Raw genomic sequence first — 26,059 nt, forward strand, 5'->3', positions numbered from 1 at the left:
GATATGAGAAAGGCTGTCTTTCAGAGATAAATAGGCAGAGAAACGCTGTTGGGTTGGAACTCCGCCTCTTCTTTCTCATCAGCTCAGCCGGATGTACAGAATTTCCTGAAGGTTCTGCAGAATGAATGGAGTTTGGGCACCAAAGGAGAGAAAAGGTAGCAGTTTAGGACAGGAAGACATGTTTGAGGGCAGGGACTGGAGTGAACAAGAAGAAAGGTTTGACCAAAACAAGAGATGGCTAGAAAAACCACAGGAGAACAGTATGAACTGACAGAGCCAGAGTCAGGCGCGAAGGGCGTGACCAGCAGGACAAATCTATGCTGCAGGCAGTGGATCACGAAGAGCGATGGACTGTTTTTGAGCAGGTGGTGTTGAGGGAGCCTCAGCCTTGCAATAACGGGGTGAGCCATCCCAGAGAAGAGAATGTGGAGGCATAGTCTATCAGCAAAAGAGTCGAGCTGGTCAGTGCTGAATTGCTGTGCAGTGGAAAAGAGCATTCCAGCAAACATTCTGAGACTGCATGGAGGATTTTGCTGTGTTTCAAAAGGAAGAGAGGTGGCATCTCTCCAAAAGATATGAATACAGGCCAGCAACAGAGTTCTTTTCGACTTCTGTCAGAGTCTTCCAAATGAGGACATTTGCTATTGAGCGCTCACAAATATAAATGAAGAAATGATACACAAACCAAACATTTGGAAACAGAATAATAATTTCAAAATCTGTGAAGTGCTTCCGAAATCTCTGTTTAAAAAGAATATTATTTATTTCCCAATTCAACATTTTTCACACAGTGTAAGTAAAATGAAAACAGTCTGGAAATAATAAATGAGGGCTGTCTGTCTAGGGAAGAAGCGGGTAATGGATGAGGCTGCAGTCTGCGCTCTGTTTAGGGGCTGTTCCGTTTAGTCCTGGCACTTCTGCAGTGATGAAGGTCACTTCTTCACATGAACTCAACTTTACAAGGCTTTCTCTGGGGACCATGGCTGAGTGACATTTACTGTCCCGGATTTAAGTAAACAGATTCCCCTCTAGGACCTGAAATTACAGAGCACAGCTGCCAGGTCATAAGGCCTCATTCTCCATTTCTCCATGATCCTAGGACTCTCAGCAGACACCTTCTGCATGAGGCGCCTGGGCGAGGTGGAGATGCAGGGGAGATGCAGGGTCGACGCAGGGAAGATATTAGGAAGATGCTCATAGTCTGGGGGAGCCATCAAGAGAGCACAGAGTGGGAGGTACTGTGATGAGCCCTTAGAATCACAGTGTGCCTCTGGGACTTTGCCCACTTCCCATTAGAGACCTTGTGATGTCTGTGAAAATGGGCCCCTCAGAGCTCCTACTCCTGGGAGCATAACTGACTAATGGCCCCAGCTGCAGCATTCTGAGATACATCACTGCATCCATGTGGAGCAGTTTCCCACATGCTGCTCCCACCCAGTGACTGAAAGTGGTGGGGATGCTATGGCAGGTCCATTCTTAACTCTTCCGGTGGGTGACTTATGCTCAAACACGCCCCATTGGACTTCCCAACACTTCCCTGCAACTCATGTCTGTCTAAAGCTCTTCCCACTCAATTCTTCTTCCTTCCCTCTCTCTCCTTTAGAGGGATCAGATCTTCATTGTGGTCTGATAGCTCTCCCAGCCTCCTCTGGCCTTCACCCCACTTTCCCAGTAAGTCTTTGGTATATCTGGTTTCATCGTGGCATCTGTGAATGGAGGACCTGAATTGATGCCGTTCTGAATCCCCTTATCAATTATTCTCTGCCAGCCCTGCTGTATCCCTGGGGACGGGAGGCTCACTGACTCCAGGAGTTGCTGCTCCATGCCTGCGTATCTCTCATCAGTGTGCACGTCTTCCTTATCCTTACCTGAAATATGTCTTGGAACTTCCCACTGGTCTCAGTTCTGCCAACTGAAGTAATATAGAATGTTCCCTCTTTCACAGAATGGCTTGTCAAATAGCTAAAGAAACTAGTTAGGTCTCCCCTGAGTTTTTCCTGCTGAAAAGAATGGCCAGATCCTATGGAAATTTCTCCCATGATATGCTGCCACCTGAGGTGGCTCTCTTCCAAATGAGGCTTGTTATCTAAATCTCTTTAGGCATTAGGCCCTGAGGTGAATCCAATTCTCTCACCGCTGTTTGAACAGCAAAGATTAGAGTAAAAAGAATATCTACCATGATCTGTGTACTATGCATCTATTCATATGACCATAAGCTTTTGCTTCAAAAACACATACCTGCGATTGGATTTTGAAACCACAGTCAATATAACCTTTAGGTTTTCCCATGGTATGCTCCTCATCTTTTGTCTATAGAGTTGGCTTTTTGCTTGGACTACAGGGATTTAAATGTACCTTCATGGTGTCAAATTTGGCCTATTTGTCAAGTAAGTGGAAATAATTTTTGATCCTGACTCAACTATCACATGCATCTTCACTTCCTCCCAACTTAGGATCATGGCCCAGATCCACTTAATTAACTATTTAAACAAGTATTTACTGAGTATCTGTCATGTGCCAGTAATCATTCTAGGTTCTAGAGAGTCCACAGTGAACAAATTAACATTTTCTGTCTTCACAGAGCTTAGTTCTAGTGGAGGGATTCAGAGACTAGACATAGTAAATATATAAATTACAAGGTATGTTAAACATCTCAAGTACAGTGGGAAAAAAATGGAGCAGAGGAGAAGGGACACAGAATGCTATAATGTAGGAGGCCAGCTGGGGAGGGGCTGCAATTCTGAATCAGGTGGTCAGTCAGGCCCTGCCTGAGGAGCAGGTGTAGGAGCAAAGGATGAAGGAGGGAAGACAGGGAGGCAGGAGGATACTTGGGAGGAGAGCCCATGAGATGGAAATGTCAGGGCAAAGGTTCTGATCTGGGAGCAGCCAGGCAACAGGAAGAGCCAGTGGGACCGATGCAAAGACGAGGCCACAGGTGGTAGGGCCGCAGGGACACTATAAAATAGGACCTTGGCTTCTACTGAGAGAGACAGAGACTCATGAGAAGGTTCGAACAGGAGAGTGACATCATGTGAGTTTCATGTATCACCCTCTGTTGTGTTGTACGTGGAGTGCAGAGGCTGTGGGAAAGCTGAAAGAACTATCCTAACACAATTGCAATAGTCCAGCCAGAAGACCATGGTGACTTGGACCAGGCTCGGAGTGGTGGAGGCAGCGAGAGTGGGGATGGTCAGATTCTGAATAGACTTAGACTATCTCAGTGGATGTGGGATGTGGAAGAAATAGAAGAGTCATCATGACTCCAAGGTTTCTGGTTTGAGCAGCTGGGAAGTTTTTGGGTAGGGGCATAAGTGAGATCAGGGAAGACACTGATACAGGCAGTCTGGAAGGAAAGACCAGGTGCTCTACTTGGGACCTGCTTGCTTTGAGACATCTAGGATGTACCAGACTAGTAGTTGGCTGAGGACAGATGCACATAGAAGAGGTCCAGACTGAAGATATAAATTTGAAGTCATCAGTATATTGTATCAAAAGCACCAGAAATGACAGAAATGACCAAGAGAAGGAGCAGAAGAGGTTATACAGTCTAAGATTCAGGAGGTGAGGGAAAGCTGCCAAGGGGCCTGAAACGAAAGACCAGGGCTCTGGAAGGAGAACCAGACAGAGTGATAGCCTAGAGACCAAGCAGCAGTGTTCCCAGGAGGACAGGATGTGTGCGGTGCCGCTGCTGAGTTACTAAAGTAAAACTAGGCACCAGGTATGGATTTGGTACAGGCTGGATTGTTAATGGTGGGGGGTGGGGTGAGAGTGGGGATTGACTTTGTTTCTCTGACACCTGTGTTCACTGCATGCAGAGCCCCAGGAGAGGATAAAGCTGCTTCAGGGAGAGTGGGGCTGTATTCTGGAGTTTGTAGAGTTGGTCTGGGATCCTGCTGTGTCCACCAGGATGGGTGGGAATGGCCTCCTTGAATCTTCTCCCCACCATCCCAACCCCTGCCCCCATCCATCACACTGAAGGGGCTGCCCTTTCAGTCCTCTGGGGAAACAGGCTCCTTTGACATGATGTTACTCATGTCAGGGCCATATAGATTTTCAGGATCCTTCTGCCTCAAAAGCTGAAGCATTATGTATTAAAAATTGGAAAGATTAATCCCAATCACCTGAGGATTTTGATGGGCTTGGTTCTTTTCTTTGCCTCTAACCCCTGGAAAGCCATCATTCAAAACTCAACATATTTACCACCCATGGTGCCAGGCCCCTGCTCTAACCACTCAGGACAGAAGGACAAGTAAAGTCACCGTCCTGCTTAAAGGTCCTGGTTGGGGTCAAATGGCAAAAAACTCTCGTAGGGCGGGTTGATCCAGACTCAAAGGAGTCAAATCCACGGACATGGACAGGAATGCCCCTGTGACAGAGGTGGCAAGGACCTCCTGGTAGCCCCTCAGCAGCACACAGACCCAGGAGAAACTGCCAGAGGGCAATCCACCACAGCCAGCATTTCTCAGATCTATGGTGATGACGCTGTGGTCACAAACCCCATGGCAGGCTGTTTATCCTCATATAGGTCATTCTAAATGTCTTACCTTTTAATTGAGATGGGATTTTGCACAGGGGAGAAAGTGGGAAAGTATTACTCCACCTCCCTGAAGATCAGGGGCAGCACACATTTGGTATTCTGCCATCAGTCATCACTTACGGTGACAACTTCTTTTTCCTTCAAGTGCAAATGCCACCTCTAAATCTCATGTTTTATATGCAAGAAAATCTTCAGACCAAACAGAACTAAAAAGTGCTCAGGTATTCATTCAAATACCAATTGCTTTTAGTAAAAGCAGATGTAAGATAGGAGGGAAAATTAATTCAGAGTAAGATAGGAGGGAAAATTAATTCAAAGCAGCAGCCCCTGGAACCCCAAATACAATGGTTTGAACAGTACACCCTGGCCAGCTGTCTTTTCTCATAAACCTGCATCTCAGATGAAGGGATAGTTTCACTGAATCCTTGAAAGAATTTCTTCTTCACAAGCACACAAATCACTTTTGACTAAACTAAACATTCTACAGAGAGAAAGAAATGAAAATTATTAAAATTTAGCAAGTAAGCAAATATAGACCTTGCCTTAGAAAAAGAAAGGACAAAGAATCAATTTAGGGGCTATTTGGAAAGAAGGTACTGATCAAGAAAGATGTGTTTGCAGACACAGAAACCAGATTGGTGGTTGGCAAGGGGGAAGAGTGCTGGGCAGGGATAAACCGGGAGTTTGCGATTAGTAGCTATGAATGATTACATATAGGCTGGAGAAACAACAAGGTCCTACTGTATAACACAAGGAATTATATTCAATATTTTGTGATAAATCATTATAAAAAAGAATATATATATATATATACACATATATATGCATGAAAGTGAAAGTTGCTCAGTCGTGTCCAGCTCTTTGCAACCCCATGGACTATACAGTCTATGTAATTCTCTAGGCCAGAATACTGGAGTGGATACGCTTTCTCTTTTCCAGGGGATCTTCCCAACCCATGAATCAAACCCAGGTCTTCCGCATTGCAGGCAGATTCTTTACCAGCTGAGCCACAAGGGAAGCCCAAGAATACTAGAGTGGGTAGCCTGTCCCTTCTCCAGTGGATCTTCCCGACCCAGGAACTGAACTGGGGTCTCCTGCATTGCAGGTGGATTCTTTACCAACTGAGCTATCAGGGAGGCCCTACTGAGTCATTTTGCTGTACAGCAGAAATTAACACAACACTGTAGATCAACTACACGTCAATACAATTGAAATTAAAAAAAAGAAAGATATGTTTGGCCTAAAGAGACAGTGCTCAAAAAATCCAAACATACTCAAAATTGCCCTGAAGTTCTTCTCAGTGAAATAAAGAGGCCAACCCAACAGGAGGCCAGGATCCAAAGAGGAGAGCGGGGAAGCAATGACAAGCATTCCGTCAGGCACTCAGGAAAATCTGTGTGAGGGTCCAAACAGAATCAGAACCAGGAGTGTCTGAATGCATGTCTAGAGTCAATAATAAAAGGCCCTTTAACTGTGTCAGAAGCAGGAAGAGACTTGAACATCATCGGTCCAGGGGCTCAGGGATGGAGAAAATGCAAAGGCAGATGGGCTGAGTCCTTTGTCTCTGTTGTTGTGAAGAAGACCTCAGGGAGCCCTTCCTCCCAAACTGCTTTTGAAGCAAACAGATCTAAGCTGGTTATCGCATTCAGCAGCGAGAGTGCACAGAATGTTCCTGCCTGAACTGACAAATGAGATGTGGATAAATTGCAGGGATGGGATGGTCCCAGTTGCAAGTTATGAAAGAACTCACATGTGACATGGGACAAGTGTCAGCCCCAACTGGTCACAGGTCACTGCCGGAGGCATCATGGATGACGCCAGGCGGACCACCTTCCAGCCCTCCATTTCTAAAGAAGGGCTCCAACAGAGATTGGAGGGCGTGCACCCCTCTGAGATTCTGGCTGGGTCTTGGGAGGGTGGCGTGATTCTGTCTGGAATTTAATAACCCCAAATCTGGACCATGGAGTCTTACTGTGGAGCCTGATTTCCTATTTTGGGTTCTCCTGGACCAAACATTTTATGTTTAAAATATTCCTTGCTTGACCTTTTAATCGAGTTAGAGACTCTAGTCATGTTCAAAGTTTTCTCTTACTCCTTATTTTCGATTTGAGAAAATAAGGGGCAATTTTCTCCCAATGATTAAGCATCTCAGATTCCAAATGTGAGAATAGATTGATATTTTTTTTCCCTAGGACAATTACTAAGTTCTAAAGCATTATCTTTCCTTATTAAAAATTACTTCCTAATGTCTTCATTGACTTTTATGTCCAAAGAATTCTTTCAACAGTTATCACCATAATCCATTTGGGGATATAATAAATGATGTTAAAATATTTTATTTAAGATAACCAAAGTATTTATCAGTAGTTTTGAAGAAAAATAATAGCAAAACACGCATGCATTTAAAATTAAGCTGATCTATTATATCAACCCTTAATGTTCATTGGAAGGACTGATGCTGAAACTGAAGCTCTACTACTTTGGCCACCAGATGTGAAGAGCCAACTCATTGGAAAGGACCCTGTTGGTGGGAAAGATAGAGGGCAGGAGGAGAAGGGGGTGACAGAGGATGAGATGGTTGGATGGCATCATCAACTCAATGGGCATGAGTTTGAGCACACTCTAGGACAGTGAAGGACAGGGAAGGCTGGCATGCTGCTGTCCATGGGGTCTCAAAGAGTCAGACATGACTTAGCAACTGAACAACAGCAACAACTGGAGTGAGATGTTTGAAGAGGTTATGAAAATATGGAACTTGAATTTTCAGAGTTCAGCAAATCCCATCTAAAGGGGAAAACAGTGTTTCTTCTGCAGGTAGAAAACACGCCAGGGGAAGCCTTGCTGTGAGGACCTAGAGGGTCACTGCTGAGTCCCCTCTGCTTGGCCTCAGGTAACAAGCTTAGCAAATGTCCTGGAAGACACATGGCCTCTTCAGTTAGGGGTTCTCCTATCTGAACTTCTCAAGGAGGCCCATGGATAGGAGAGTCCATTGCCTCCCTCACAATAACTCATGCTGGGCTGGCTGGTGCAGCTTTCCTTAGTCCTTCCATGAAGAAATGTTTGCACGGTGGGTGGCGGTCCTCAGAGTGACCCTTCAGAGTGATACAGCTGCCCCCGCCTGAACAGTGTCCACCTGAGGTGGTTTATCACCGCTTCTACCATCGTGGGCATTGCTGTTTCTGGGAAAAATATCCATCATTTGATGAACATTTGGGTTGTTTCCACATTTTGACTATTGTGAATAATGTTGCTAAGAACAGTCATGTGTAAATTCTGTGTGGACCTCTATTTGCATTTCTCTTGGATACATGCCAAGGAGTGGAACTGCTGGGTCACACGATAATACTAACCCCTCTTACTCTTTCTAGAGTAGCATTTCCCAGCTAAATCATCCCTAGACTAATCACCTGCAATACACCATAGACCCCAGCTGTGAGGAAGATAAAGAGGGTGGTGAGGAATGGTAAGGAGGCCAAGTCCCAGCCCAGACCAGTAGCAGTTAGCAAAAATGCAGACAGGCCATGCTCGGGGCCCTAGAGATGCTACAGAGAGAGGTGGGCTCCTATTCTGGCTTTGCCATCTGCTTATTGTGTGGTCATGGGTTAAGGTTACTTAACTTCTTCAGACCTTTAATCCTTCAACTATAAAATAGGAATATTAACCCTGATGTTATGAGGTTTTCAAATGTTCCAAGGATGTGCCCTGTGTGGTCCATTGCTTCTTCCAACTTGATCCAGTCTGCCAACACAGGGGACTTGGCAACCAACCCAAAGTCTCCTTCTGGGTCCACCACTGTTCACAGATGCAAATCAATCCCTGGGCATAGGTCCTCAAGGTAAATGTGAAAAGCACAACTCCGTGACAGGCCTTGGGCATTTGTGTGATAAATATCTTTGAGGGGATAAATAAACATGTCAACCCAGTCAGAGTGGAGCGATGAATAAGAATGGGCTTAGAGACCAGGAAGGCTAACAGCAGGGTTCCCCGGAGGTTGGTGTGACAAATGTTCCGGAAGAAAGATGGTTTCCTGTAACATCTCGGGATGGCCTGCAGTTTTGCTGGGAAGTAATCTAGGAAATAAACGATGGGGCGTCTGTCCTTGAGGACAAGGAGAGCTCGTAACTGTGGGGAGGGGATGGACCCAACCATCCGGTGGTGCGAGTCAGGCCCAGGAGTCATGGACGGTCCCTTGGCTCTGTGCCCACATTTCTTCTGGTCTGGTCACCCACACTGACGGACACGTAACATCCTGTCCCTGATCCTTGTCTCCCTCTGGGCCTCTTCATATTATAGTACAGCCAGATTAACCATCCCAAAGCTCATTTTACCTACTTCCTTGATGTTCCAAAACATTCATTGGATCCCCACTGGAAAGAGATCTCTAACATTTCACAATGTGACAGCGTCTGGCCAGTCCAGGCTGTCTCCCACTCTTCCATCCAAGGAACCAGCCACTCTCATCTCACCGCTCTACTTATGGATCCCAGCAGCACTCAGCTTTGGGGATCTCTGCCTGCAGAACCATCCCCTCTGCCCACCTCTCTTCATAACCCCACCAAGGCCCAGATCACGCCACTCACTGCCCTGGCTTAGCGTGTCAGATCACGCCCACCAGTGTCCCTTCCTTCCTCCCAACTCAAAGTCCTTATTTTTAATAATGCTCATTGGGCTGTAACTACCACCTTGGGACACAGTGCACTGGGACCTAACTTTCCAGGTGATCAGCTCTGCTCTCCATCACTGGAGTAAATTCTTTAGGGCAGACGTCTTGTTTTTACCCTCCTCCCACTGTGTTAGCATGTAACAGATGCTCAGTAAAAGTTTGCCTTTACTGGAATGATCAGGGGCTCTTCTCCAGAGGCACTAGAAGTAAAAGGGGTCAAAATCACAGGTTGAAAGGCCAAACTTGGACAATAACCTTTAAAGGAGAAAGATGTGGGGTGGGGAGGCAGAATTGTGATTCTGCAGCCTGTACCTGGGAAGGAATATGGAGTAGGGCTGAGTATAGCGGCCCCAGGGGAATGGGGACAGGAGTGCTTCTAGATCACAGAGGCAGGAACTGGGGAGGCTGGGGCCATTCCCATCTCACTGGAATGTTTCAGCTGAAATGTTACCCTAACATGCACGGTTTCCTAACTTCTTTTCTTTTTAAACTGTGGAATTCTTTCTCTCAAGAAAAGATTCCCTAAAGCATAAAGTGTGAAACAGACCCATGCAGTGCTGCTCTGGGAGATTCAAAAACAGGGGTCCCAGAACCTTGAGGCCAGCCCATTTTCTATCTCCTCCGCCCAGACTCTAAAGGGTTTGTGGAGGGAACCAAAACAGCTGGGCAGCTTCCATCAGTCCCCTTGAGACCTCAGATTAACTTTTGTGAGTTCCTAAAAGGCATTTGTGATGAGGTTGGACCTGAGGAGTTGGGGGTGGTGGGTTATCTTTTTCTTTATATGAAACACACCCTTAGAAAAAATCCCAAATCTATAAATGTCAGCTAAAGCCATCAGACCCAATAGTACCGATGACAAAGAATAATAATTTGCACACAGAAGAATTGTGCAAGTGATGAACTGTGTGTAGAGGAATCGTGTTTCTTCTGACATCCCTATTCTAGGAGAGAGTTTTGCTGAGAAGGTAATGCTTAGATAACAGGTTCCTCTTCTGTTGATGAAAACTCATTTCATTGCACAAATATGCTTGAATTTTACATTAGGAAGCCTGACTCATTAAATATTTTTGGTGCAGTAACATTTCTGGTCAAACTAGATTAAACAAATAAGCAATTAGTTTGGAGACTGGGTATGAATACAAAAGCAGAATTCATTATTTTTCTAATTGTTTTTCCCTAATGTGGACATTGGCGTCTTTGCTTTCACTCTGGGCTCTGCCTTGAGATGACCCAGACAATCCGTTCCAATCTCCCTCTGTACCTTGAGTCCCCTGGGGATAGAGGACTGCTCTGAGTGGGTGGCATCACTTCTATGCTGTTGTAGAGTATTACCTGAGTCTCATCACAGGCTCAACCAAGTGTGAGTTGGGGAGAAGGTGACGGCTTGCAGCCTGGGTGTCTGAGTCAGCCCCACACCCACAGGGAGGCACCTCCTTCAAGTCCATCCACTGAGGGTTTGGTTCTAAGCCAAGGGAGCATGTGACAGTGGGGGCTGGGGCCTGGGGCCTGTTCTAGGGGTGTGGGTTTACAGCAGAGGCCTTTGTTTCTGATAATTACCTCTGAGGTAATTATCTGAAATTACCAGATAATTCTCTAGTTCTCTCCTGGAATCATCTACGTGCTAGTTCTCAAATGTATTCCCAGATCAGCATCACCTGAGCACTGGGAAGAAATGCAGCATCTTGAGCCCCACCCCAGACCTACTGAATCAGAAACCCTGCAGGAGGAGCCCAGCAACCTGTGTTTTAACAAGCCCTTCAGGGGATTCTGGTGCAAGCTCAACTTTGAAAACTGTTTGTCTAGAAATCAGAATGTTACATTTTAAAAGGACATCCGGGGTTATTCAGTTTTCTGTCAATTCTTACAATTTATGGATTATAGCACTGAGGGAGAGAGAGAAAGCTGACTTCCTTGTCCCTAGCGAGCTAGAGCAGAGTCTGAAACAGCATGGTTCCTGCCCCTGAGACAGCCTCTCTCTCCCCTCCCCATATACTCAAGCGCCTAGCATCTTCAGAACCCCTGGAGGATGCACAGCATGAGGAGGGTCACATAATTCATGGTTGCAGAGATCAGGGGTTCCACAGAGGTGAACGTGCGCAGATCCCTATGCCAGGAGGGTAAGACATCCTAGTGAGTGTGTCCTGGGGCTGCTCTGCCTGCTGGGTCACCCCTCCTGGCAATTTCTCTCTCCTAGGGCAACCAGAAGGTACACTGGTAAAAGGAAGTGACCCTGAATGCTGTGCCCCATGGCAGCAGGAGGCTGTGAAGGGAAGTGTGAGTGATGCGGGAGTCCTTGTCAGATGATATCCATCCTAGGCAGGGGCCCCAGGGTGGCTTGTAGGACGGCTGGGGCAGGCCGCTCAACTCCACCTCCCACAGACCTGTCAGCCTTTGTCCTGTGGGACCAGAGCGATGGTAGCCCTGAGTTGCTGAATGCTTGATCACAGGAGGCACCAAAGGGGAGAGCAGATGATGCCCCGTGTGCCCTCTTACTCCCTGATTCTCACCCACACACCTGCAGCAGGGCACGAACCGCCACCACCTGTCATCACCACACTGACACCAGAGAGGGGAGCCATGCCTGCAGCCGCTGCGACTCTCCTCCTTGGGCCTGGAGGTCAAAGCCTTCTGGCCTCAGGGCCAAGAGGATCCCTGCAGGCAGGATTCCATGGGCACTGCCCAGCGGTGAGCCATCCCTACACCCCACTTCCACCATGTTCAGAGCCTCCATCCCCTTGACCTTGACTTCCTCCTTCACCACCCTGCACACCTCTGCCCTGGGCCCTCCAAATGACTGCTCAAGAACCAGAAAACTCTCCATGGCCTCCACCAGGCTCTTTCCAGAACATTCCCTCTATGTCTTCCTTAGAGAACAGTAGCTCCCCTGCAGACCCCTCCATCCTGTGGCTTTCCCCAGCATGGTGCTCAGGGTCAGGAGGTGGGCCGTGTCCTCCTTGTGCCCCATTCACCTGCACCCTCTGCACAAATGCCCTTGGGCTGAACCGCTGCTCCCCGAGTGATGCTCCCACATCACTCCCTGACTCACTGAAGCCTTGGGCTTCCCTCTCCATCATCTTCCCTGTGATGGAAGTCTGTGCCTCGCCCTCCTGTAGGTAACTCCAAGGTCCACCTGAACAGCACACACTCATTCCCCAACCCCCACAACTCCTCCAAATCTGCCCCTTCCTGACATTCACTTGGACCTGGCCTAGCCTGAAGTTGCTCCAATTTCAAAGCCACACATCAAGTACACCTTTTGAATGCAAGCATCCTGCCCACGTGGGGCAACCTCTGATAACTCCACCCCCACACCCCCAGCCCCACCCCCCCCACACACAGCCTTAACTGGTTCTGCATAGCCCTATCCTAATTCGCATCCTGCTTCATCCAGCTTGGGTTCCATTTTGCAATAGTGTAATTGACAATACTCCCCTAAGCAACAGGCGTGAGTTGCCTTCATCTTTCCATAGCATACAACCAGGAAAACCCAACCTGAGAGAGACCCACCATCCTCTTTCTATAGGGCCTGCTCTGAGCAGCCAGGTTCTGCTGAGAAAGCCACACAACAGGGCAAATGGGCAGCTTTGTAAATGGAAGATCACAAACTTCAAATGAGCCTTCAAAATACTTTCTAGAAATGCTGAATTTCTCTGGTCAATTCCATCTCCCCTTCTCTGTAGTGCACTGCCTAACATTTTTCATTCTCCCTCAACCCCAAAGCCTCCTCTCTCATTCTCAGCACCCAAGCTTATCTCCCACCTACAGAGAAAATAGAAGACTGAACGTCCAACTGCGTAAATAATACCTCTGCTTGGGCACTCAGAATCTCCACAAGTGACACAGGCGCAGAACCCAGCCCACCATCCATCCCTGTGCCCTTCTGGGAGTCCCTTTGCGTCTCCCACATATTTGCAAATCAGCCCTTCATTCTCCTGCTTTGATTTCCATGTAGGCTGCCTGAGGAGCCCATAGAAAAGCTGCTCACTGAGCCAGATTTCCAGGGCCCTCCCTGGGGAGCTGTGGGCTTATGAGAACTCAGTTCCCCTCTGTTCCCTCAGGTGGCACCCACTCAGCCTCCTGGAGCCTGTCTCCCTGCTGAGCTGCAGCACCTCCTCGGAGCCTTGGGGCTACCTGTCTGAGCCTTGAACCTCAGTGACCCTTCAAGGCCTCCTTCCTTGCCTTCCTTGTCTTCTCCTCCTTTTAGGGCATCAGATGAGCCGTCAGACACCAGAAGGCCCTGTCTCCACCCAGCACCCCCAATACCCAGCTCCTCACAAGCTTCCCTCCCCAAATACAAACCCCTTCCTGGGAACAAATGGCAGCCCACTGGGTCAGGAAACGCCACCAAACTGTGAACATTATGTCAGGCCCAAGAGGACTTCCTGGGACACGGGACACTGCTTAGAAGTACAGGGATTACTGGAGCCATGAGACCTGGTCTTTTCCCTTAGGAGCCCTGGTCCATCAGGAGAAATACAGTCCACGTGCACAAACAACTCGTGCACATCTAAGAACTCATGCATTTTCCTTACAACTAGTACAGCTCAGATGACAACGCATGCATGGGGATTTTCTGTGGGGCTCACAGGGTCATGAATGGGTGCTTGTTCCCCTGAGCTTTTCTGGATACAGAAAGCATTTGTTGTGTCCAGAAAAAAAGACAGAAAGGAAGAAACACAAGCACATATTTAAATCTCCAGGGCTCAATATTACAGCTGATGTTGCCCTGCAGCTCAGCTCTCTGAGGAAACTGAGCCCCAGGCCTGATGCTGGCAGAAAGTGCCCCTTGCACAAGAAAAAATCTGGGGTCCAGCATTGCCTTTATTTACCCAGAATACTTAATGTGTCTTTTTTCCCCATCTTTCATATCCGCTCAGAGAAGATGTTAATTTTCTGAAATTAAACACTTAGCTTGATTACTGTTTTGTTAATTGCTGCATTCAAAAACCCCTGGTGCTTCTGCCTGTTTAACATGGATAGTGCTGTGAAAATGATAGGCGCAGAGCTGGCGTGCAGGTGGACAGACAGCAGCCCTGGAATGCCACCCTGACATCCCCGCTGGTGCCTGCTGGAGCAGCTGGGGCCCTGACTGTAGGGGAGGGGGCAGTCCAACCTCAGCGTGGCTGAGTGTCTCCCACACATGGCTGTGGTTTGGAAGAACATTGCACCCAGGAAGTCCAGGTCTCAGCAACATCTGAGAGAATGTGCGGTCTCAGCTCTAATCACAGTGCCTGCCCAGAGATGCCAGAGGGAGGAAAGACCACAGAGAGAACAAGCTATACCATTTGTTGATGTCTGAGATGAATTTAATAATGACGGAGGCATCCATTCATACATTCATTTGATAATTTATTAATTCATTCAATGAACATTTCTCAAAAGCTATTATTTCAGGCACCTAGCTAGACACGGGGGAATCATAGCCACACAGATGGATATAGGACCCACCTCTCCTGGAGATGACAGTCTGTTCATGGAACTGACATTTGCCAGAGGAGCAAGGAACAGGCTCATTTGCCTGGGCTACAAAGCAGACAGAAACTATCTCCTGCTCCAACTGGAGGTTCCCTCTGTAAAGAGGGTGAAAACAATCTCATTTGGACTTTGAACAGGGGAGGAACTTACTACAGTTCACTGCCAGCCATCTCCTTTTCACCTAACAAACTCTGTACCTAGAGCGCTTGGCCCAAGAGCTAGTAAAATGAGCAAACAGGTCCCCGGGGCCCATGGGGCCCTCCAGTCACCCTCAGAGCAATGCAGCTGTTCGCAAGCTGTTAGCAGCATCCCTAGGCATTGCTTAGGGCTGGAACAGGGAGCATACCTATGCCCAACCACCGAGTGTCCCAGCACGTGAAATCTGTCCACAAGAAGTTCCAACTGGTCGGATAATGAATAATATAATATCCCACCCAGTATTGTCTCTGTGTGGGCTTCCCAGATGGCGCTAGTGGTAAAGAATCTACCTACCAATGCTGGAGATGCAAGACATGCGGATTTGATTCCTGGGTCAGGAAGAGCCCCTGAAGAAGGAAATGGCACCCTACCCCAGAATTCTTGCCTGGAGAATACCATGGACAGAGGAGCCTGGCAGGATACAGTCCCTGGGGCTGCAGAGTCGGACATGACTGAGCAACTGAGTGCACACACTGTGTGGCAACAACCTCCCCAGATTGAAAGCTCTTGAGCAGCAGCATGTGATCACATCCTAACTTTCACCAAGTGTGAGCTGGCACTTCAGCAGGCTGTGGAACCCAGAGCCCAGCTGAGATTCCCCCTTGGTGCCCTTCTGGGCCACTGAGCCCAGTTTCAAGCAATGCTGGGGACCAGAACATGAGCTCCCCAAGACACAGACTCTTGTCTTTGCTGTTTGCTCCTGTGGTCTTCGTGCCTGGAACCATGAATGACACACAGAAGACCTCAATAAATATTTGTCGAGTCAGTGAATGAGAGCCCCTAGAAGCAGAAGACAAGCAATCGGCAAGTGGAAGGCAATCGCAAAGACTGTGGTGAGTACACTTCCAAAGGTGACATGCTTAAACAAACAAACAAATCACCCTCTGAATGTGGTTGAATCTCACTATGTTCCTTTGAGAGCACTGGGGCTCCTGGTAATACCCTATGATCAGTCTCTTACATTTTCCCTCTAGGATCTATAGGGGAGGAAGACACCTGGCTCCCTGCTGACCTGGAAGGATTACTTGCCCACCTGTGGATCACCAGGACATATTACGATCACTACACATCAACCAAACATATGTCGTATGCAGGGACTAAAGAAGCGTGGCAAATGTTTATCAAGACTTTATACCTAGTGCTGTGCGGTCCTTCTCTCATGAAGCTGGGGTAGGGTGGGAAGTCTGGTTCTCTGCAGAGATCACCATCTAGTGCAGAACCTAAGGCTGCCAGCAGTGGGAAGCCCATGACTTTGGTCAAGGGCAATGCTACATGCTGACCTGCTCAGCTCAAAAGACAAGAAAGCCTATTTGCTAATGGCAGGACCTCTCTGAGGCTGCTCGGAAGTTCCTTCTCAATACCAGGGCTTCAGAAACAATAAAAACAACCTTTTTATGATAAGAAAGCAATGAAATGAACTATGAAATTGAATTGAGAACAGTGAAATTTTCATTGACTTTGGGTTTTTAAAAAACTTTTCCTTATTAACCTCAATGAAAGTTTTCCTTAAAGTCATTCCCATCTTTTTGAAGTTCCAACTCAATCTTCTCTCTGCTCTGGAGCAAATTTCACCTGCTAATTTCCAATGAGACCAGCCCTTAAAGACAGACTAGATTCACCATATGGATCGTAACACTCTAAATTTTCACAGGCAGCAGTGTAATATTGTTTTAATATTTAATTTTGAGATTTACATAATATCTTTCCTCCAAAGAGCTCAATATATTGCAATATCATAAAATTCCTTTTCATATTCAAAGATTATTCTTTATGCATGCAAATACTATATTTAACCAAGGAATAATGCAAATTAGGTGGTATGTTCAGAGGAATTGGTGGGCTGGGTAATTCATGTATGGGAAAAGTAGCATCTCTGAGTGTCTTTAATTGTTTGGGAACTTCACAAATGCCTTAAAATGGACAAACTAGGGGCTTGTGGCGATTGACAGAGTGGTATAGAATTTTTTAAATAAAATTAAGTAATGGCTTGTGTCTGTGTTACAGGCTCAGGGGATATGTTAGTATTTCACGTGCAGTCAGCACAGCAGGCCATATATGAACCGTGTGTAAAATAAATGTCGGATAGAAATGCTGCTGATGCGTAGTACAAGGGAAAAGTGCTGCTTCTCCAAACACAAGGAGGAGAGACAGTCGGGCTCCTCGGAGCCACAGAAGGAGCCCGCTTTGGGCACACACATCCCATTCTATCCTCACCCTCTCCATTAGCCCCCTGGGACACAGATTTCCCTGCTCGCCTTTCTGGTACCTACTCCTTTCGTGAAGAATGGCCACACTGACATCCGTCATTTATCTTATCTAGATGACATCAGTCCCAAACAAAGGGACTCAGGGCTTTGGAAAGAGAAAAACTGGGGGGGGGGGGGTAAGGCCCAGCAAATTGCTGTCTGGCTCAGGATACATTCTCAGAAATGATGCTCATCTCCCAGTCCATCACACGGTTTGCAAAGTGATTTTCTATCCCGTGTCATTTGCTCGTCACACAGCACTAGGAAACAGGTGTCATTACTCCCATCTTACTGGGAAGAAAGGAGGGATCGTGGCAATTCAATGGATTTGGGTGAGTCACGTGAGGAGCAGAGAGAGGGACCAAGCCCAGGACTCCCCACCCACTGCACAGCCACCACCATGAGCCCAGGAACCAGGGAAGGTGACTGCCCCATGGTGGGATGAGATGGTACATCACAGCACACTCACCATTTAGGCCTGAGTAGATCAGATTAGCTCTTTGAGTCTATGGGCAAGTCACAGCCAAAACGTCAGATCCAGAATTGGATTTGTTTGCCTCTCAGGTGTTTTAAGATTTTCTAGTTACTTGTCAACATTTTTAATCTGGGTTTTCAGTTTCTAGGATCTGGCAGCACTGGGTATGGCACCACTTGCTGGAGCTGAGTAGGGGCTGCTCCTTTCTCCCTGTCAGTTCCCTGTGGCCCCCACCCCTCCCTCCTGTCTGGCCCTGGGTGGCTCCTCTCCATTACCTTCCTGGCCTCAGGGGTCTTTGAGTGTGCTCTCTCTGGCTTAGATGCTCCCAAATTTACTGACTTTATTTTACCACACTACAAGTTGATTTTACGGATGTGCTGGTCTGGTTTGTCTCATTTTTTCCAACATTTCCTCCAAGGTCCTCGTCCCCATCTCTGACACTCTGAGTCTAGTTGGCAGAAAAGATAGGTAAAGTTTGTCATTCACTTTAATTCTGTCTGACAGCTGGATGATCCAGCCATCACTCTGAACCTGGGGCCAGGTGCCAGAGAGTGACTGCGGGAGTTAGTGGTGATAACAACCTCTCTGCAGATCGCTGGGCCACTGCAAGAGAGAGAGTTCTACCTGATCTGGTCTATTTAAAACTCAAGGCAGCTGTATTCAGTGCAAGGCTGCATCCCTAAAGACCTCACGTAAATCTCAGCTTGCATAATTCATGACCAACCCTGACCAAAGATGATGGACATTTTTTTGACAGCTAAAGTGGCCCAGCTATGTGGCAATAGCTTAGAGGGAGCTTACAACTTACACGGCTCACCATAATGCGATTTTTGATTTGTCCGAGGATAAAATGGCTACAAACCTGAGCATGAAACCCAGAAACATCATTTAGCTGGCTGTGAGAGGCTGAGCAAATTTCAAAAGCACTCCGAACCCAGTTTCTTCATCTGACCCACCTCATTTTTATAAAGAACTTGATAGGGACTTGGAACATTGTAGTTTCTCAAAAACGGTAGTTCTCTGTCACTGTTTATGAGCTGGATGAGGATCCTACCCTGATCTTCTCCAAGTAACTCAAGATCCTCGAGTAGTCTGACTATATACCTGACTGGGGTCATCACAGGAGGAGATGGAGGCTCTCTGGATCTGAGGATTCAAATAGACCCTTTGGTGTCCCCAGCCATTCTTGTTTATGATGGAAGAACTATTAATATATCTAATGTGTATCCAACGGACCAAAATATAACTATAAAATCTCCTTAGATCACAACCTTAGGATCAAGAGAAGTGTATTGGTGACTTTCTCAGATAGAATGATGCCAACCATAACCCATTTTGTAAGGTACAAAAAAAAAAAAATCAGCTAACATGAGCTGTCTGCCTCCACTGGGTAGGGCTTATGAGAGAGACACAACGCAGCATCAATGCAGCGTACCTGGGAAGCCCCAAGAAAGAACAGCATGACAAACCCTGACTCCGCTGGAGAGTGAGAATGGCTCAGCCAGCCACCTGTGGCCCATAGCTCCTAAACAAAGGAGGAAGCACCCCAGAGGAGTGCACAGTATCCAAAAACAGATGATGATGTTCAGATCAAGTCCAAAATACTTGCAGCCAACTTGTCCAAACTCTTCCCTCATGTGACCCAAACATCCATTGTCAGGATCCAACTCACCTTGGGAATGATTTGTACCCCTTAACGATTGCACACCTATCTCACATCTCCATCCACAGGCAGGGGAAGCCTTTAATGGTTCAGTATCACAGAAAAAAATTGTGGAAGGTAACCAGGTTGCACACTGAGGTCCCCTCCCCTCAGCAGGATGGCACTGTCTGGCTCTGGATAAACCCTCTGTGTGTGTAAGCTGTGACATGGGGAGCCCAGAGGCACCATCCACCTTTCAGGGCAGGAAACTGAAGGCTGAGGCAGAATGGATGGCCTGCTGACCCTTCTTCTAATCCTAGATTCCTCAAGCCATTGGAAATCTCTGTTTCCTTACTGGAAAAATTGGGAATGATAACACAGAAGCCACAGAGTAATTATGAAGATCAAATGAGTCCATGTATTCCAAAACTGTCAACTCAAAAGAGACACAAACATGAATAATAACTATTACTCATCTACTCCTTAATCAGGACCCACTTAGTAGTCTTCCGTCATTTCAGTTTGGGCTGTTCCAGGAAGGGAACAGATGCTCAACGAACACTTAGCAGTTGCCTTAGTGATTGACTCCAGGACTACTCCTGGTCAAATTCTTTACCTGCCATCTATCTGAAAGTGAAAGTGTTAGTTGCTCAATTGTGTCTGACTCTGCAACCCCATGGGCTGTAGCCCACGAGGCTCCTCTGTTCATGGAATTCTCCAGGCAAGAGTACTGGAGTGGGTAGCCCTTCTCCCAACCGAAGGATCGAACCCAGCTCTCCTGTGGAATCTTTACCATCTGAGCCATCACTCATGACCCAAATAGTAGGAGAGATGTGGCCACAGGTACTGATAAGGGGTCACAATACACCCAGAGATGAGGATAGGGAGGATGAACCGGATCTTGCCAGAGTGGAAGAGCTCTGGGGTGCCCTGAAAAGGGGACAGAAATGTCATGACTTCTTGGTGATACAGGGGTTCATCTACCTCATCCCTTAACAGATTTGAGTGAGTCACTAGGAATCTTTTGATGGTATTATTCTCTCTTTCATCTTTTATAAAATCTGGAGCTTCCATTCATGTTCTTAAAGTCCTCTTGCAGAGGTACAGGCTCAAGTGTTTATTTTGAAAGTTCTCATCTTTTTAGACAAATTCTCTTTTGGTTGAAAATAATTTGCATTCACATGAGGATTCACCAAAGCAGCACATTTTTTCTTATCCTATGGATAAGAAAAAATTTCCTGTGGATAAGAAATCACTGGTTAACCTGATCTTTATTTTATAATAACCATATGCCGTGAAGAAGCAGTTGCAGTTTTACCTCATCGATCATAAACTTTCTGACACCTTAATTCCAGAATTCCCAAAGAGAAGTCATTGATTGGATGGTGACAGTGGGGCCAGGACTACAAAGTCAAGAAAAGTTAAGAATAAAGGGCCCATCAGAGGGGGAACAAAGGACATGAGAAATGCTTCTGGAAGGGCCAAAGGCTGAGGATAAAAATGAATATTTTGAACATTGGTAATGCAGGGTCCCTTGTAGGAGCCCTGGTCTCTCGGCCCCACACAGCCTGGGAAGGTGCAGATGGCAAGACAAGCAGATGGGCAGGTTCGGGAATAGCAGGGTAAGGGAAGGGAGGGGCAGAAAGCAAAGCAAACCAATATAAGTGGCAGGTTTGTTCACACATGCTTAGAGAGAGAAAAGACAGCCAAGCCCAGCGTAACATGACAGCCTGGCAGGATTATTATTCCCAGAAGCTGGGACACTAAAATATTTCAGCCAGTTTTCTGCCTTAAACTCTCCAAGGGAAATACTGCTAACAAAGGCTGCCCATGTTACGTGCTCATCCCGATGCAGAAATTACCATTTCCTTCTCTTCGGGTAAGACAGGCTGTCACAACCTTTGTCTCCATGGCACTGGGGCTGTGGTCACCAGCTGGAGGCTTCCACACTTCCACTCTTATTTTCTCACTGCACACGTATGCATGTAAACACGTGACCGCACGCATACATACAAACACACACACACGAACACACACATGCTCTCAGCAACAACGCAGCCATCTGGACAGCCATGCTCTCTGATGACACCTTTTTTCTTCTCCATTCTGACAGCTTAAACCCAAGAATCATCTGCCATCAAAGATGCCTGGTATTAAAAGAGGCAGAACAAGTCTCAGGACTGGGGGGAGGGGGCGATGAGGAGGAAAGGATGGAGGATAGAAGAGGTCAAGAATTGGGAGCTACGTGGAAGGAGAGAGAGCTCAGCTCCTGCTATTCCCCTAACAAGCTGTCCTTTTAGAATTTGCTGATTGAGAAAAATCCATAATTCCAAGTAAGATCATGGTCCACTGCCTATGATTCTCATCATTGTCTATAAGAGGTGATCTTAACGTCCCCTTTGCAGCCTTGAACCTTCCCCCCAGGGGGGACATTGCTCATTTTCTATTTCCTTTGGTATTTGCTGCATGAGTACAGCATATGATGCTTGGGATACACCACCTTGCAGCTCTGCACTTTGTGTCTACGCCCTGGAAATTTTTCAGTTAATGAGTTTCATGGGAGGAACAATGGTGTCCAAGTGTTACTGTATCCCTCACAGTGTCTAATCCACAGCTCGGCACACAGTAGATGCTGAATAACTGTCTCAATAATGAGGGAATAAATAAATAAATGAGTGAGTACATGAATGGACTGATTAAATGGGTTTTAAAAACTGGATTGTTGCAAGAGATGTGAAATGTAATAAAAGGAAAAGGTCACAAGAGAAAAAGACATGGAAACAGAGAAGAGAAGAAAATGTATTCTGAGCTATGCAGTATAGGGATGTACTGGCCATCCGGATTGATCTATTATAAACTGTCTGAAGTCTCTATAACAGCGTAGCATTCATCTGAGCACGCTGTAAAGGAGAGTGCACTCTTGGATTACATGGGTTTAATTGAAAAATAATCTATGAAGGCAATACTGACAAGATTTCTGGGACGCTGCTTTCATTGGGTTTTCTAAGAAAGCAACACTGGTATTCTCAAGATTGTACAGTGCTTCTGCCCATCCATCCATCTGTCCATCTGTCCATCCATCTTTCCAAGGATGTTCCTTGAGCCCTAGCTGAATGTGCAGAGCACTGGGTCCTGCGCTAGCCTGAATATACATCTTTTCTTCTGTACCAGGCACAGGAAAATCCCTCAGAATCCAGCTCACTCTCAGAGGTGAAACCCTACCTCTCCAGGGTCTCAAATGCCCATCACCTGATACCTTCACTGCTGGGAGGAGGCCTGGGGGCAGGCTAACGGGTTGAGTGTGGCTGCAGCTTTGTTCCTGCACAGAGGTGGCAAAGTGTCAGCCCCACAGACAAAGGGGCACAGACACCTCCAGACTTACCAGCTTGGTTTGTGGTGATGTTGACAGAGACATGCTGTGGGGGAAAGGGACTCTTGCTGGAGACCCCATTGACAGCCTGGATGTCAAAGGTATACGGGGTATGGGCCCACAGGCTGCTGATGGAGACGCGACACTCGGTCAGGCCCAGCTGCCTGGGCACGAACTCCACGTTGTCGTCACAGCGGGAGCAGCTCCGGCGGTCTGCCCGGCACTTCTTACAGATGATGTTGTAGGTCACGTCATCCCGCCCACCCGTCTCCCGAGGAGGGTGCCACTCCAGAATGATGGATGTCTCATTGACGATGGAGATGACATTGCGGGGACCTGATGGGACACCTGTAGGGAGACAAAGAAAGGCCCAGTGAGGTTGGGTGGAAGCTTGGCCAGCTTCTCTCCATCCCTCTTTGGTGTGACCCCACCCTCCTCACATACACATATCCCCTCTGCTCCCTCAACTCCAAACAACCATGTCCCGATCCTTTCTGAGAAAAAAGGACAGACGGAGATGACAACCTGTTGCCAGCTCCCCGTTCAGTCATCCCAGTGAGGCTTTCCTTCTTTGAATCATGTCTGCCAAGGGAGAGGAGGATGGAGGTCTTGGATACAAGCCCTTTTGTTCTCAGGACTCAGCTACCTCCTCCAGGCAGCTTTAGCATCAGTGACATGTATGTATATTGGACTCTTACTGGATTTCATGTCTCTTCTTAACTTGTGGAGAACTCAAGGGTTGGAGGGCAGGAGTCACCTCTCCTAGGACTCAACATATTCAGGCATCTTGCGTACAGTGTCACACAACATGGGATCTATGTGGTTTGTGCATGGCAGTGGGAGTGTTTCTCTGCAGGATGGGCTTCCAGAACACCTGGAGAAATGAATATTCATATTGTACAACCTTTGGTGCATGAAGCCATGTTGGGTAGGAGACTCACACGGCCACTATTTCTTACCCCATGATACAAGAAGAGTATAGGGGTTTGTCCCAGACACTCTGCTAGCTACCAGAGCTGGTCTTAAGCTGATATGGCACTCCAAATGTTGGTGGTCAGATCTATTCATGGAAAACAAGAGATCTGAACAGACCGTCTCGCCTACAAACCAGGCAGGCTCACTGGGACTCAAGGAGGGCAGCCTCTTTCCTCCGGACAGTTCCATCCATGGCTGCTGTTCACACGCCTGCAAAGGCTGAGATGCCTTGTTGCAAGACTCTAGAAAGCTTGGTTCCTAGTAGGAGGGCAGAATGCTGCTAAATTCATAGCTGCAGTCCTGAGCATTTTGAGATCCAGTTGGAGAATCTCCTGCCCAAGAACAGAATGGATCATAGCCTCTGGTTCCCAGGATGGGCTCTGCTTATCCTCAGTATCCACCTGATGGAAACAGACTCTGCCTGGAAGCCCCTCTTCTGAATGGCAGGCCTGCGGGAGCCACTGCTCTGGATAGTAATGCATTCAGAATTCACGCACGTGACTGTCGCCAGCTGAACGGAGACATGTGTAAAGCGGTTCATGCTGGAAACAGGAATCAAATGCCAACACACAGAATGAGGGAATAACAACAAGGTCGGGGGGCACCAGGGAAGGATTCTGCGTTGAATCAGTCAACAGCAAGCAGAGAGAGCAGAAAGCAAATATTAAATCAGATTCTATTAAAACATGAAAGAAAATCAGTGCTGCACTATATAAAGCTCATTAGACCTGAGCTAAAGCATAGTTTTCATGCATGCTTGTGACAGGGCGGGATTCGTGAAGCATTTTTACTGAGGTCTTGCAAATAGCATTCAAGAATTCCCCACCCATCTGACAGGGATAAACATCCATCTCTTTTGGAATCAGTGCACAGCTAGTACTGGGCAGGCATTGGGGATCGCCCTAGGTGGGCGTGGCCAGCCTTGTCTCACACCACATTCATCATTAATGCCCAAATTGGCCAGTGCCTGTCTTAGACCTGTCTGTTTGCTCAGACAGATGGGACTCAGACCACTAGCTCCCCATGGTGAATGCCCTCGCTGTCTGACTCATTGTCACAGCAGACAGCCTAGCCTCAGCCACAGGCCACTGTTTCTCAGAGTCATAAAAATTACATTCACCAAGCACTTGTTCCATGCCAGGCATGGGGTAAATCCTTTAACCATATTATCTTGCTATATCCTGTGGCATCCTCTGGTTATCACTCAGAAAGCAGCCTTGGGCGGAGGGGCAGAGACAGTACTGTTAGGGAGAGTGACCATTCACTCCTCCCATCCTTTGGAGATGCCCCCCCACACCCTGATTCCAGTTACCTCCTCTTGTCCTTGAACTTCAACTTCATCCTCTCCCCTGACTCTACTTTCTCCACTTAAATAAGTCATTGCCATTTAAAACCCAAACATGGTCACCTGGCATATCTTTCTCTATGTTGAATGTCCCCTCTTCACTCTCCAGCCAAGCTTCCCCAAAGTGGAGTCACACATCACACAGGCTCTCCTCTCTCCCTGCTCAACCACCTACAGTCTGGTTTCTCCCCAACTCCTCTGTCATGCCTGCCTTTTTTTTTTTTTTTTTTGGACAGGGGTAGGGTAGTGTGGGGGGTTCCCTACTTGGAAAATCCAGAGAATTTGGTCCTTACCTTCCTAACATACTGTGTGGTCACTGGCCAGAACATGGGGACCCAACACACTGTTCATCAGCGGCATCTCCTTTCCTCGTATTTTTTCCTTCCTCTGTATCTCTATCACCTCACAAAAATGGGTTCCACCAATTTTCCTTCCCTAAAGGAAAGCCTCTAATCAATCCTTCAACATCGCTTTCCATACCTCCCATCTATTCTCATCCACCAGGGTGTGAGTTTCAAAATGTACATGGGATCATATCATTCTCTGCTCAAATACCAGTTATTTAAAAGTTTACCCTCCTTTCCATATCCTTGAAGTCCTCATATGGACTTGCTGCTCTTGATTTCATCTCTGGGTCATATTGTGACCAACAGGAAGTTCCCGCCTTGTCCTGTGCCCACCGAACTCGCTTCACATCCCTAAGCATCTGCACTGCATTCTCTTGTTTGTCCGGAATTCTTCACCTTCTATCTACTCGAGGAACTCTTTCTCACCATTCCAGATCCAGCACATTTCACTAGGAGACTTCCCTGATGCTCACAGTCATACACCTCCCCTCTGGGCTTCCATAAGCCCATTTATGGCTGTGTAACTCAGAATCGTATGGAGGTGAGAGTTGGACCATAAAGAAGGCTGAGTGCCGAAGAATTGATGCTTTTGAACTGTGGTATTGGAGAAGACTCTTGAGAGTCCCTTGGATAGCAAGGAAATCAAACCAGTGAATTCTAAAGGAAATCAACCCTGAATACTCATTGGAAGAACTGATGCTGAAACTGAAGCTCCAATACTTTGGCCACCTGATGTGAACAGCCAGTTCACTGGAAAAGACCCTAATTCTGGGAAAAATTGAAGGC

The 26,059-nt window shown here is 47.1% G+C and overlaps 1 protein-coding gene across 1 annotated transcript in view; it reads right to left on the reverse strand.

Moving 5' to 3' along the window:
- The window catches only part of EPHB1 (EPH receptor B1), a 454,292-nt gene that overhangs the window by 104,014 nt on the left and 324,219 nt on the right, over positions 1 to 26,059 (reverse strand). The window contains exon 5 of the mRNA XM_069564777.1: positions 22,619 to 22,954. Within this exon, the coding sequence (XP_069420878.1) occupies positions 22,619 to 22,954 (336 nt within the window). The remainder of the gene's footprint in view (positions 1 to 22,618; positions 22,955 to 26,059) is intronic.

The sequence above is a fragment of the Ovis canadensis genome, chromosome 1, assembly GCF_042477335.2.
Source record: "Ovis canadensis isolate MfBH-ARS-UI-01 breed Bighorn chromosome 1, ARS-UI_OviCan_v2, whole genome shotgun sequence".
Classification (NCBI taxonomy): Eukaryota; Metazoa; Chordata; class Mammalia; order Artiodactyla; family Bovidae; genus Ovis; species Ovis canadensis.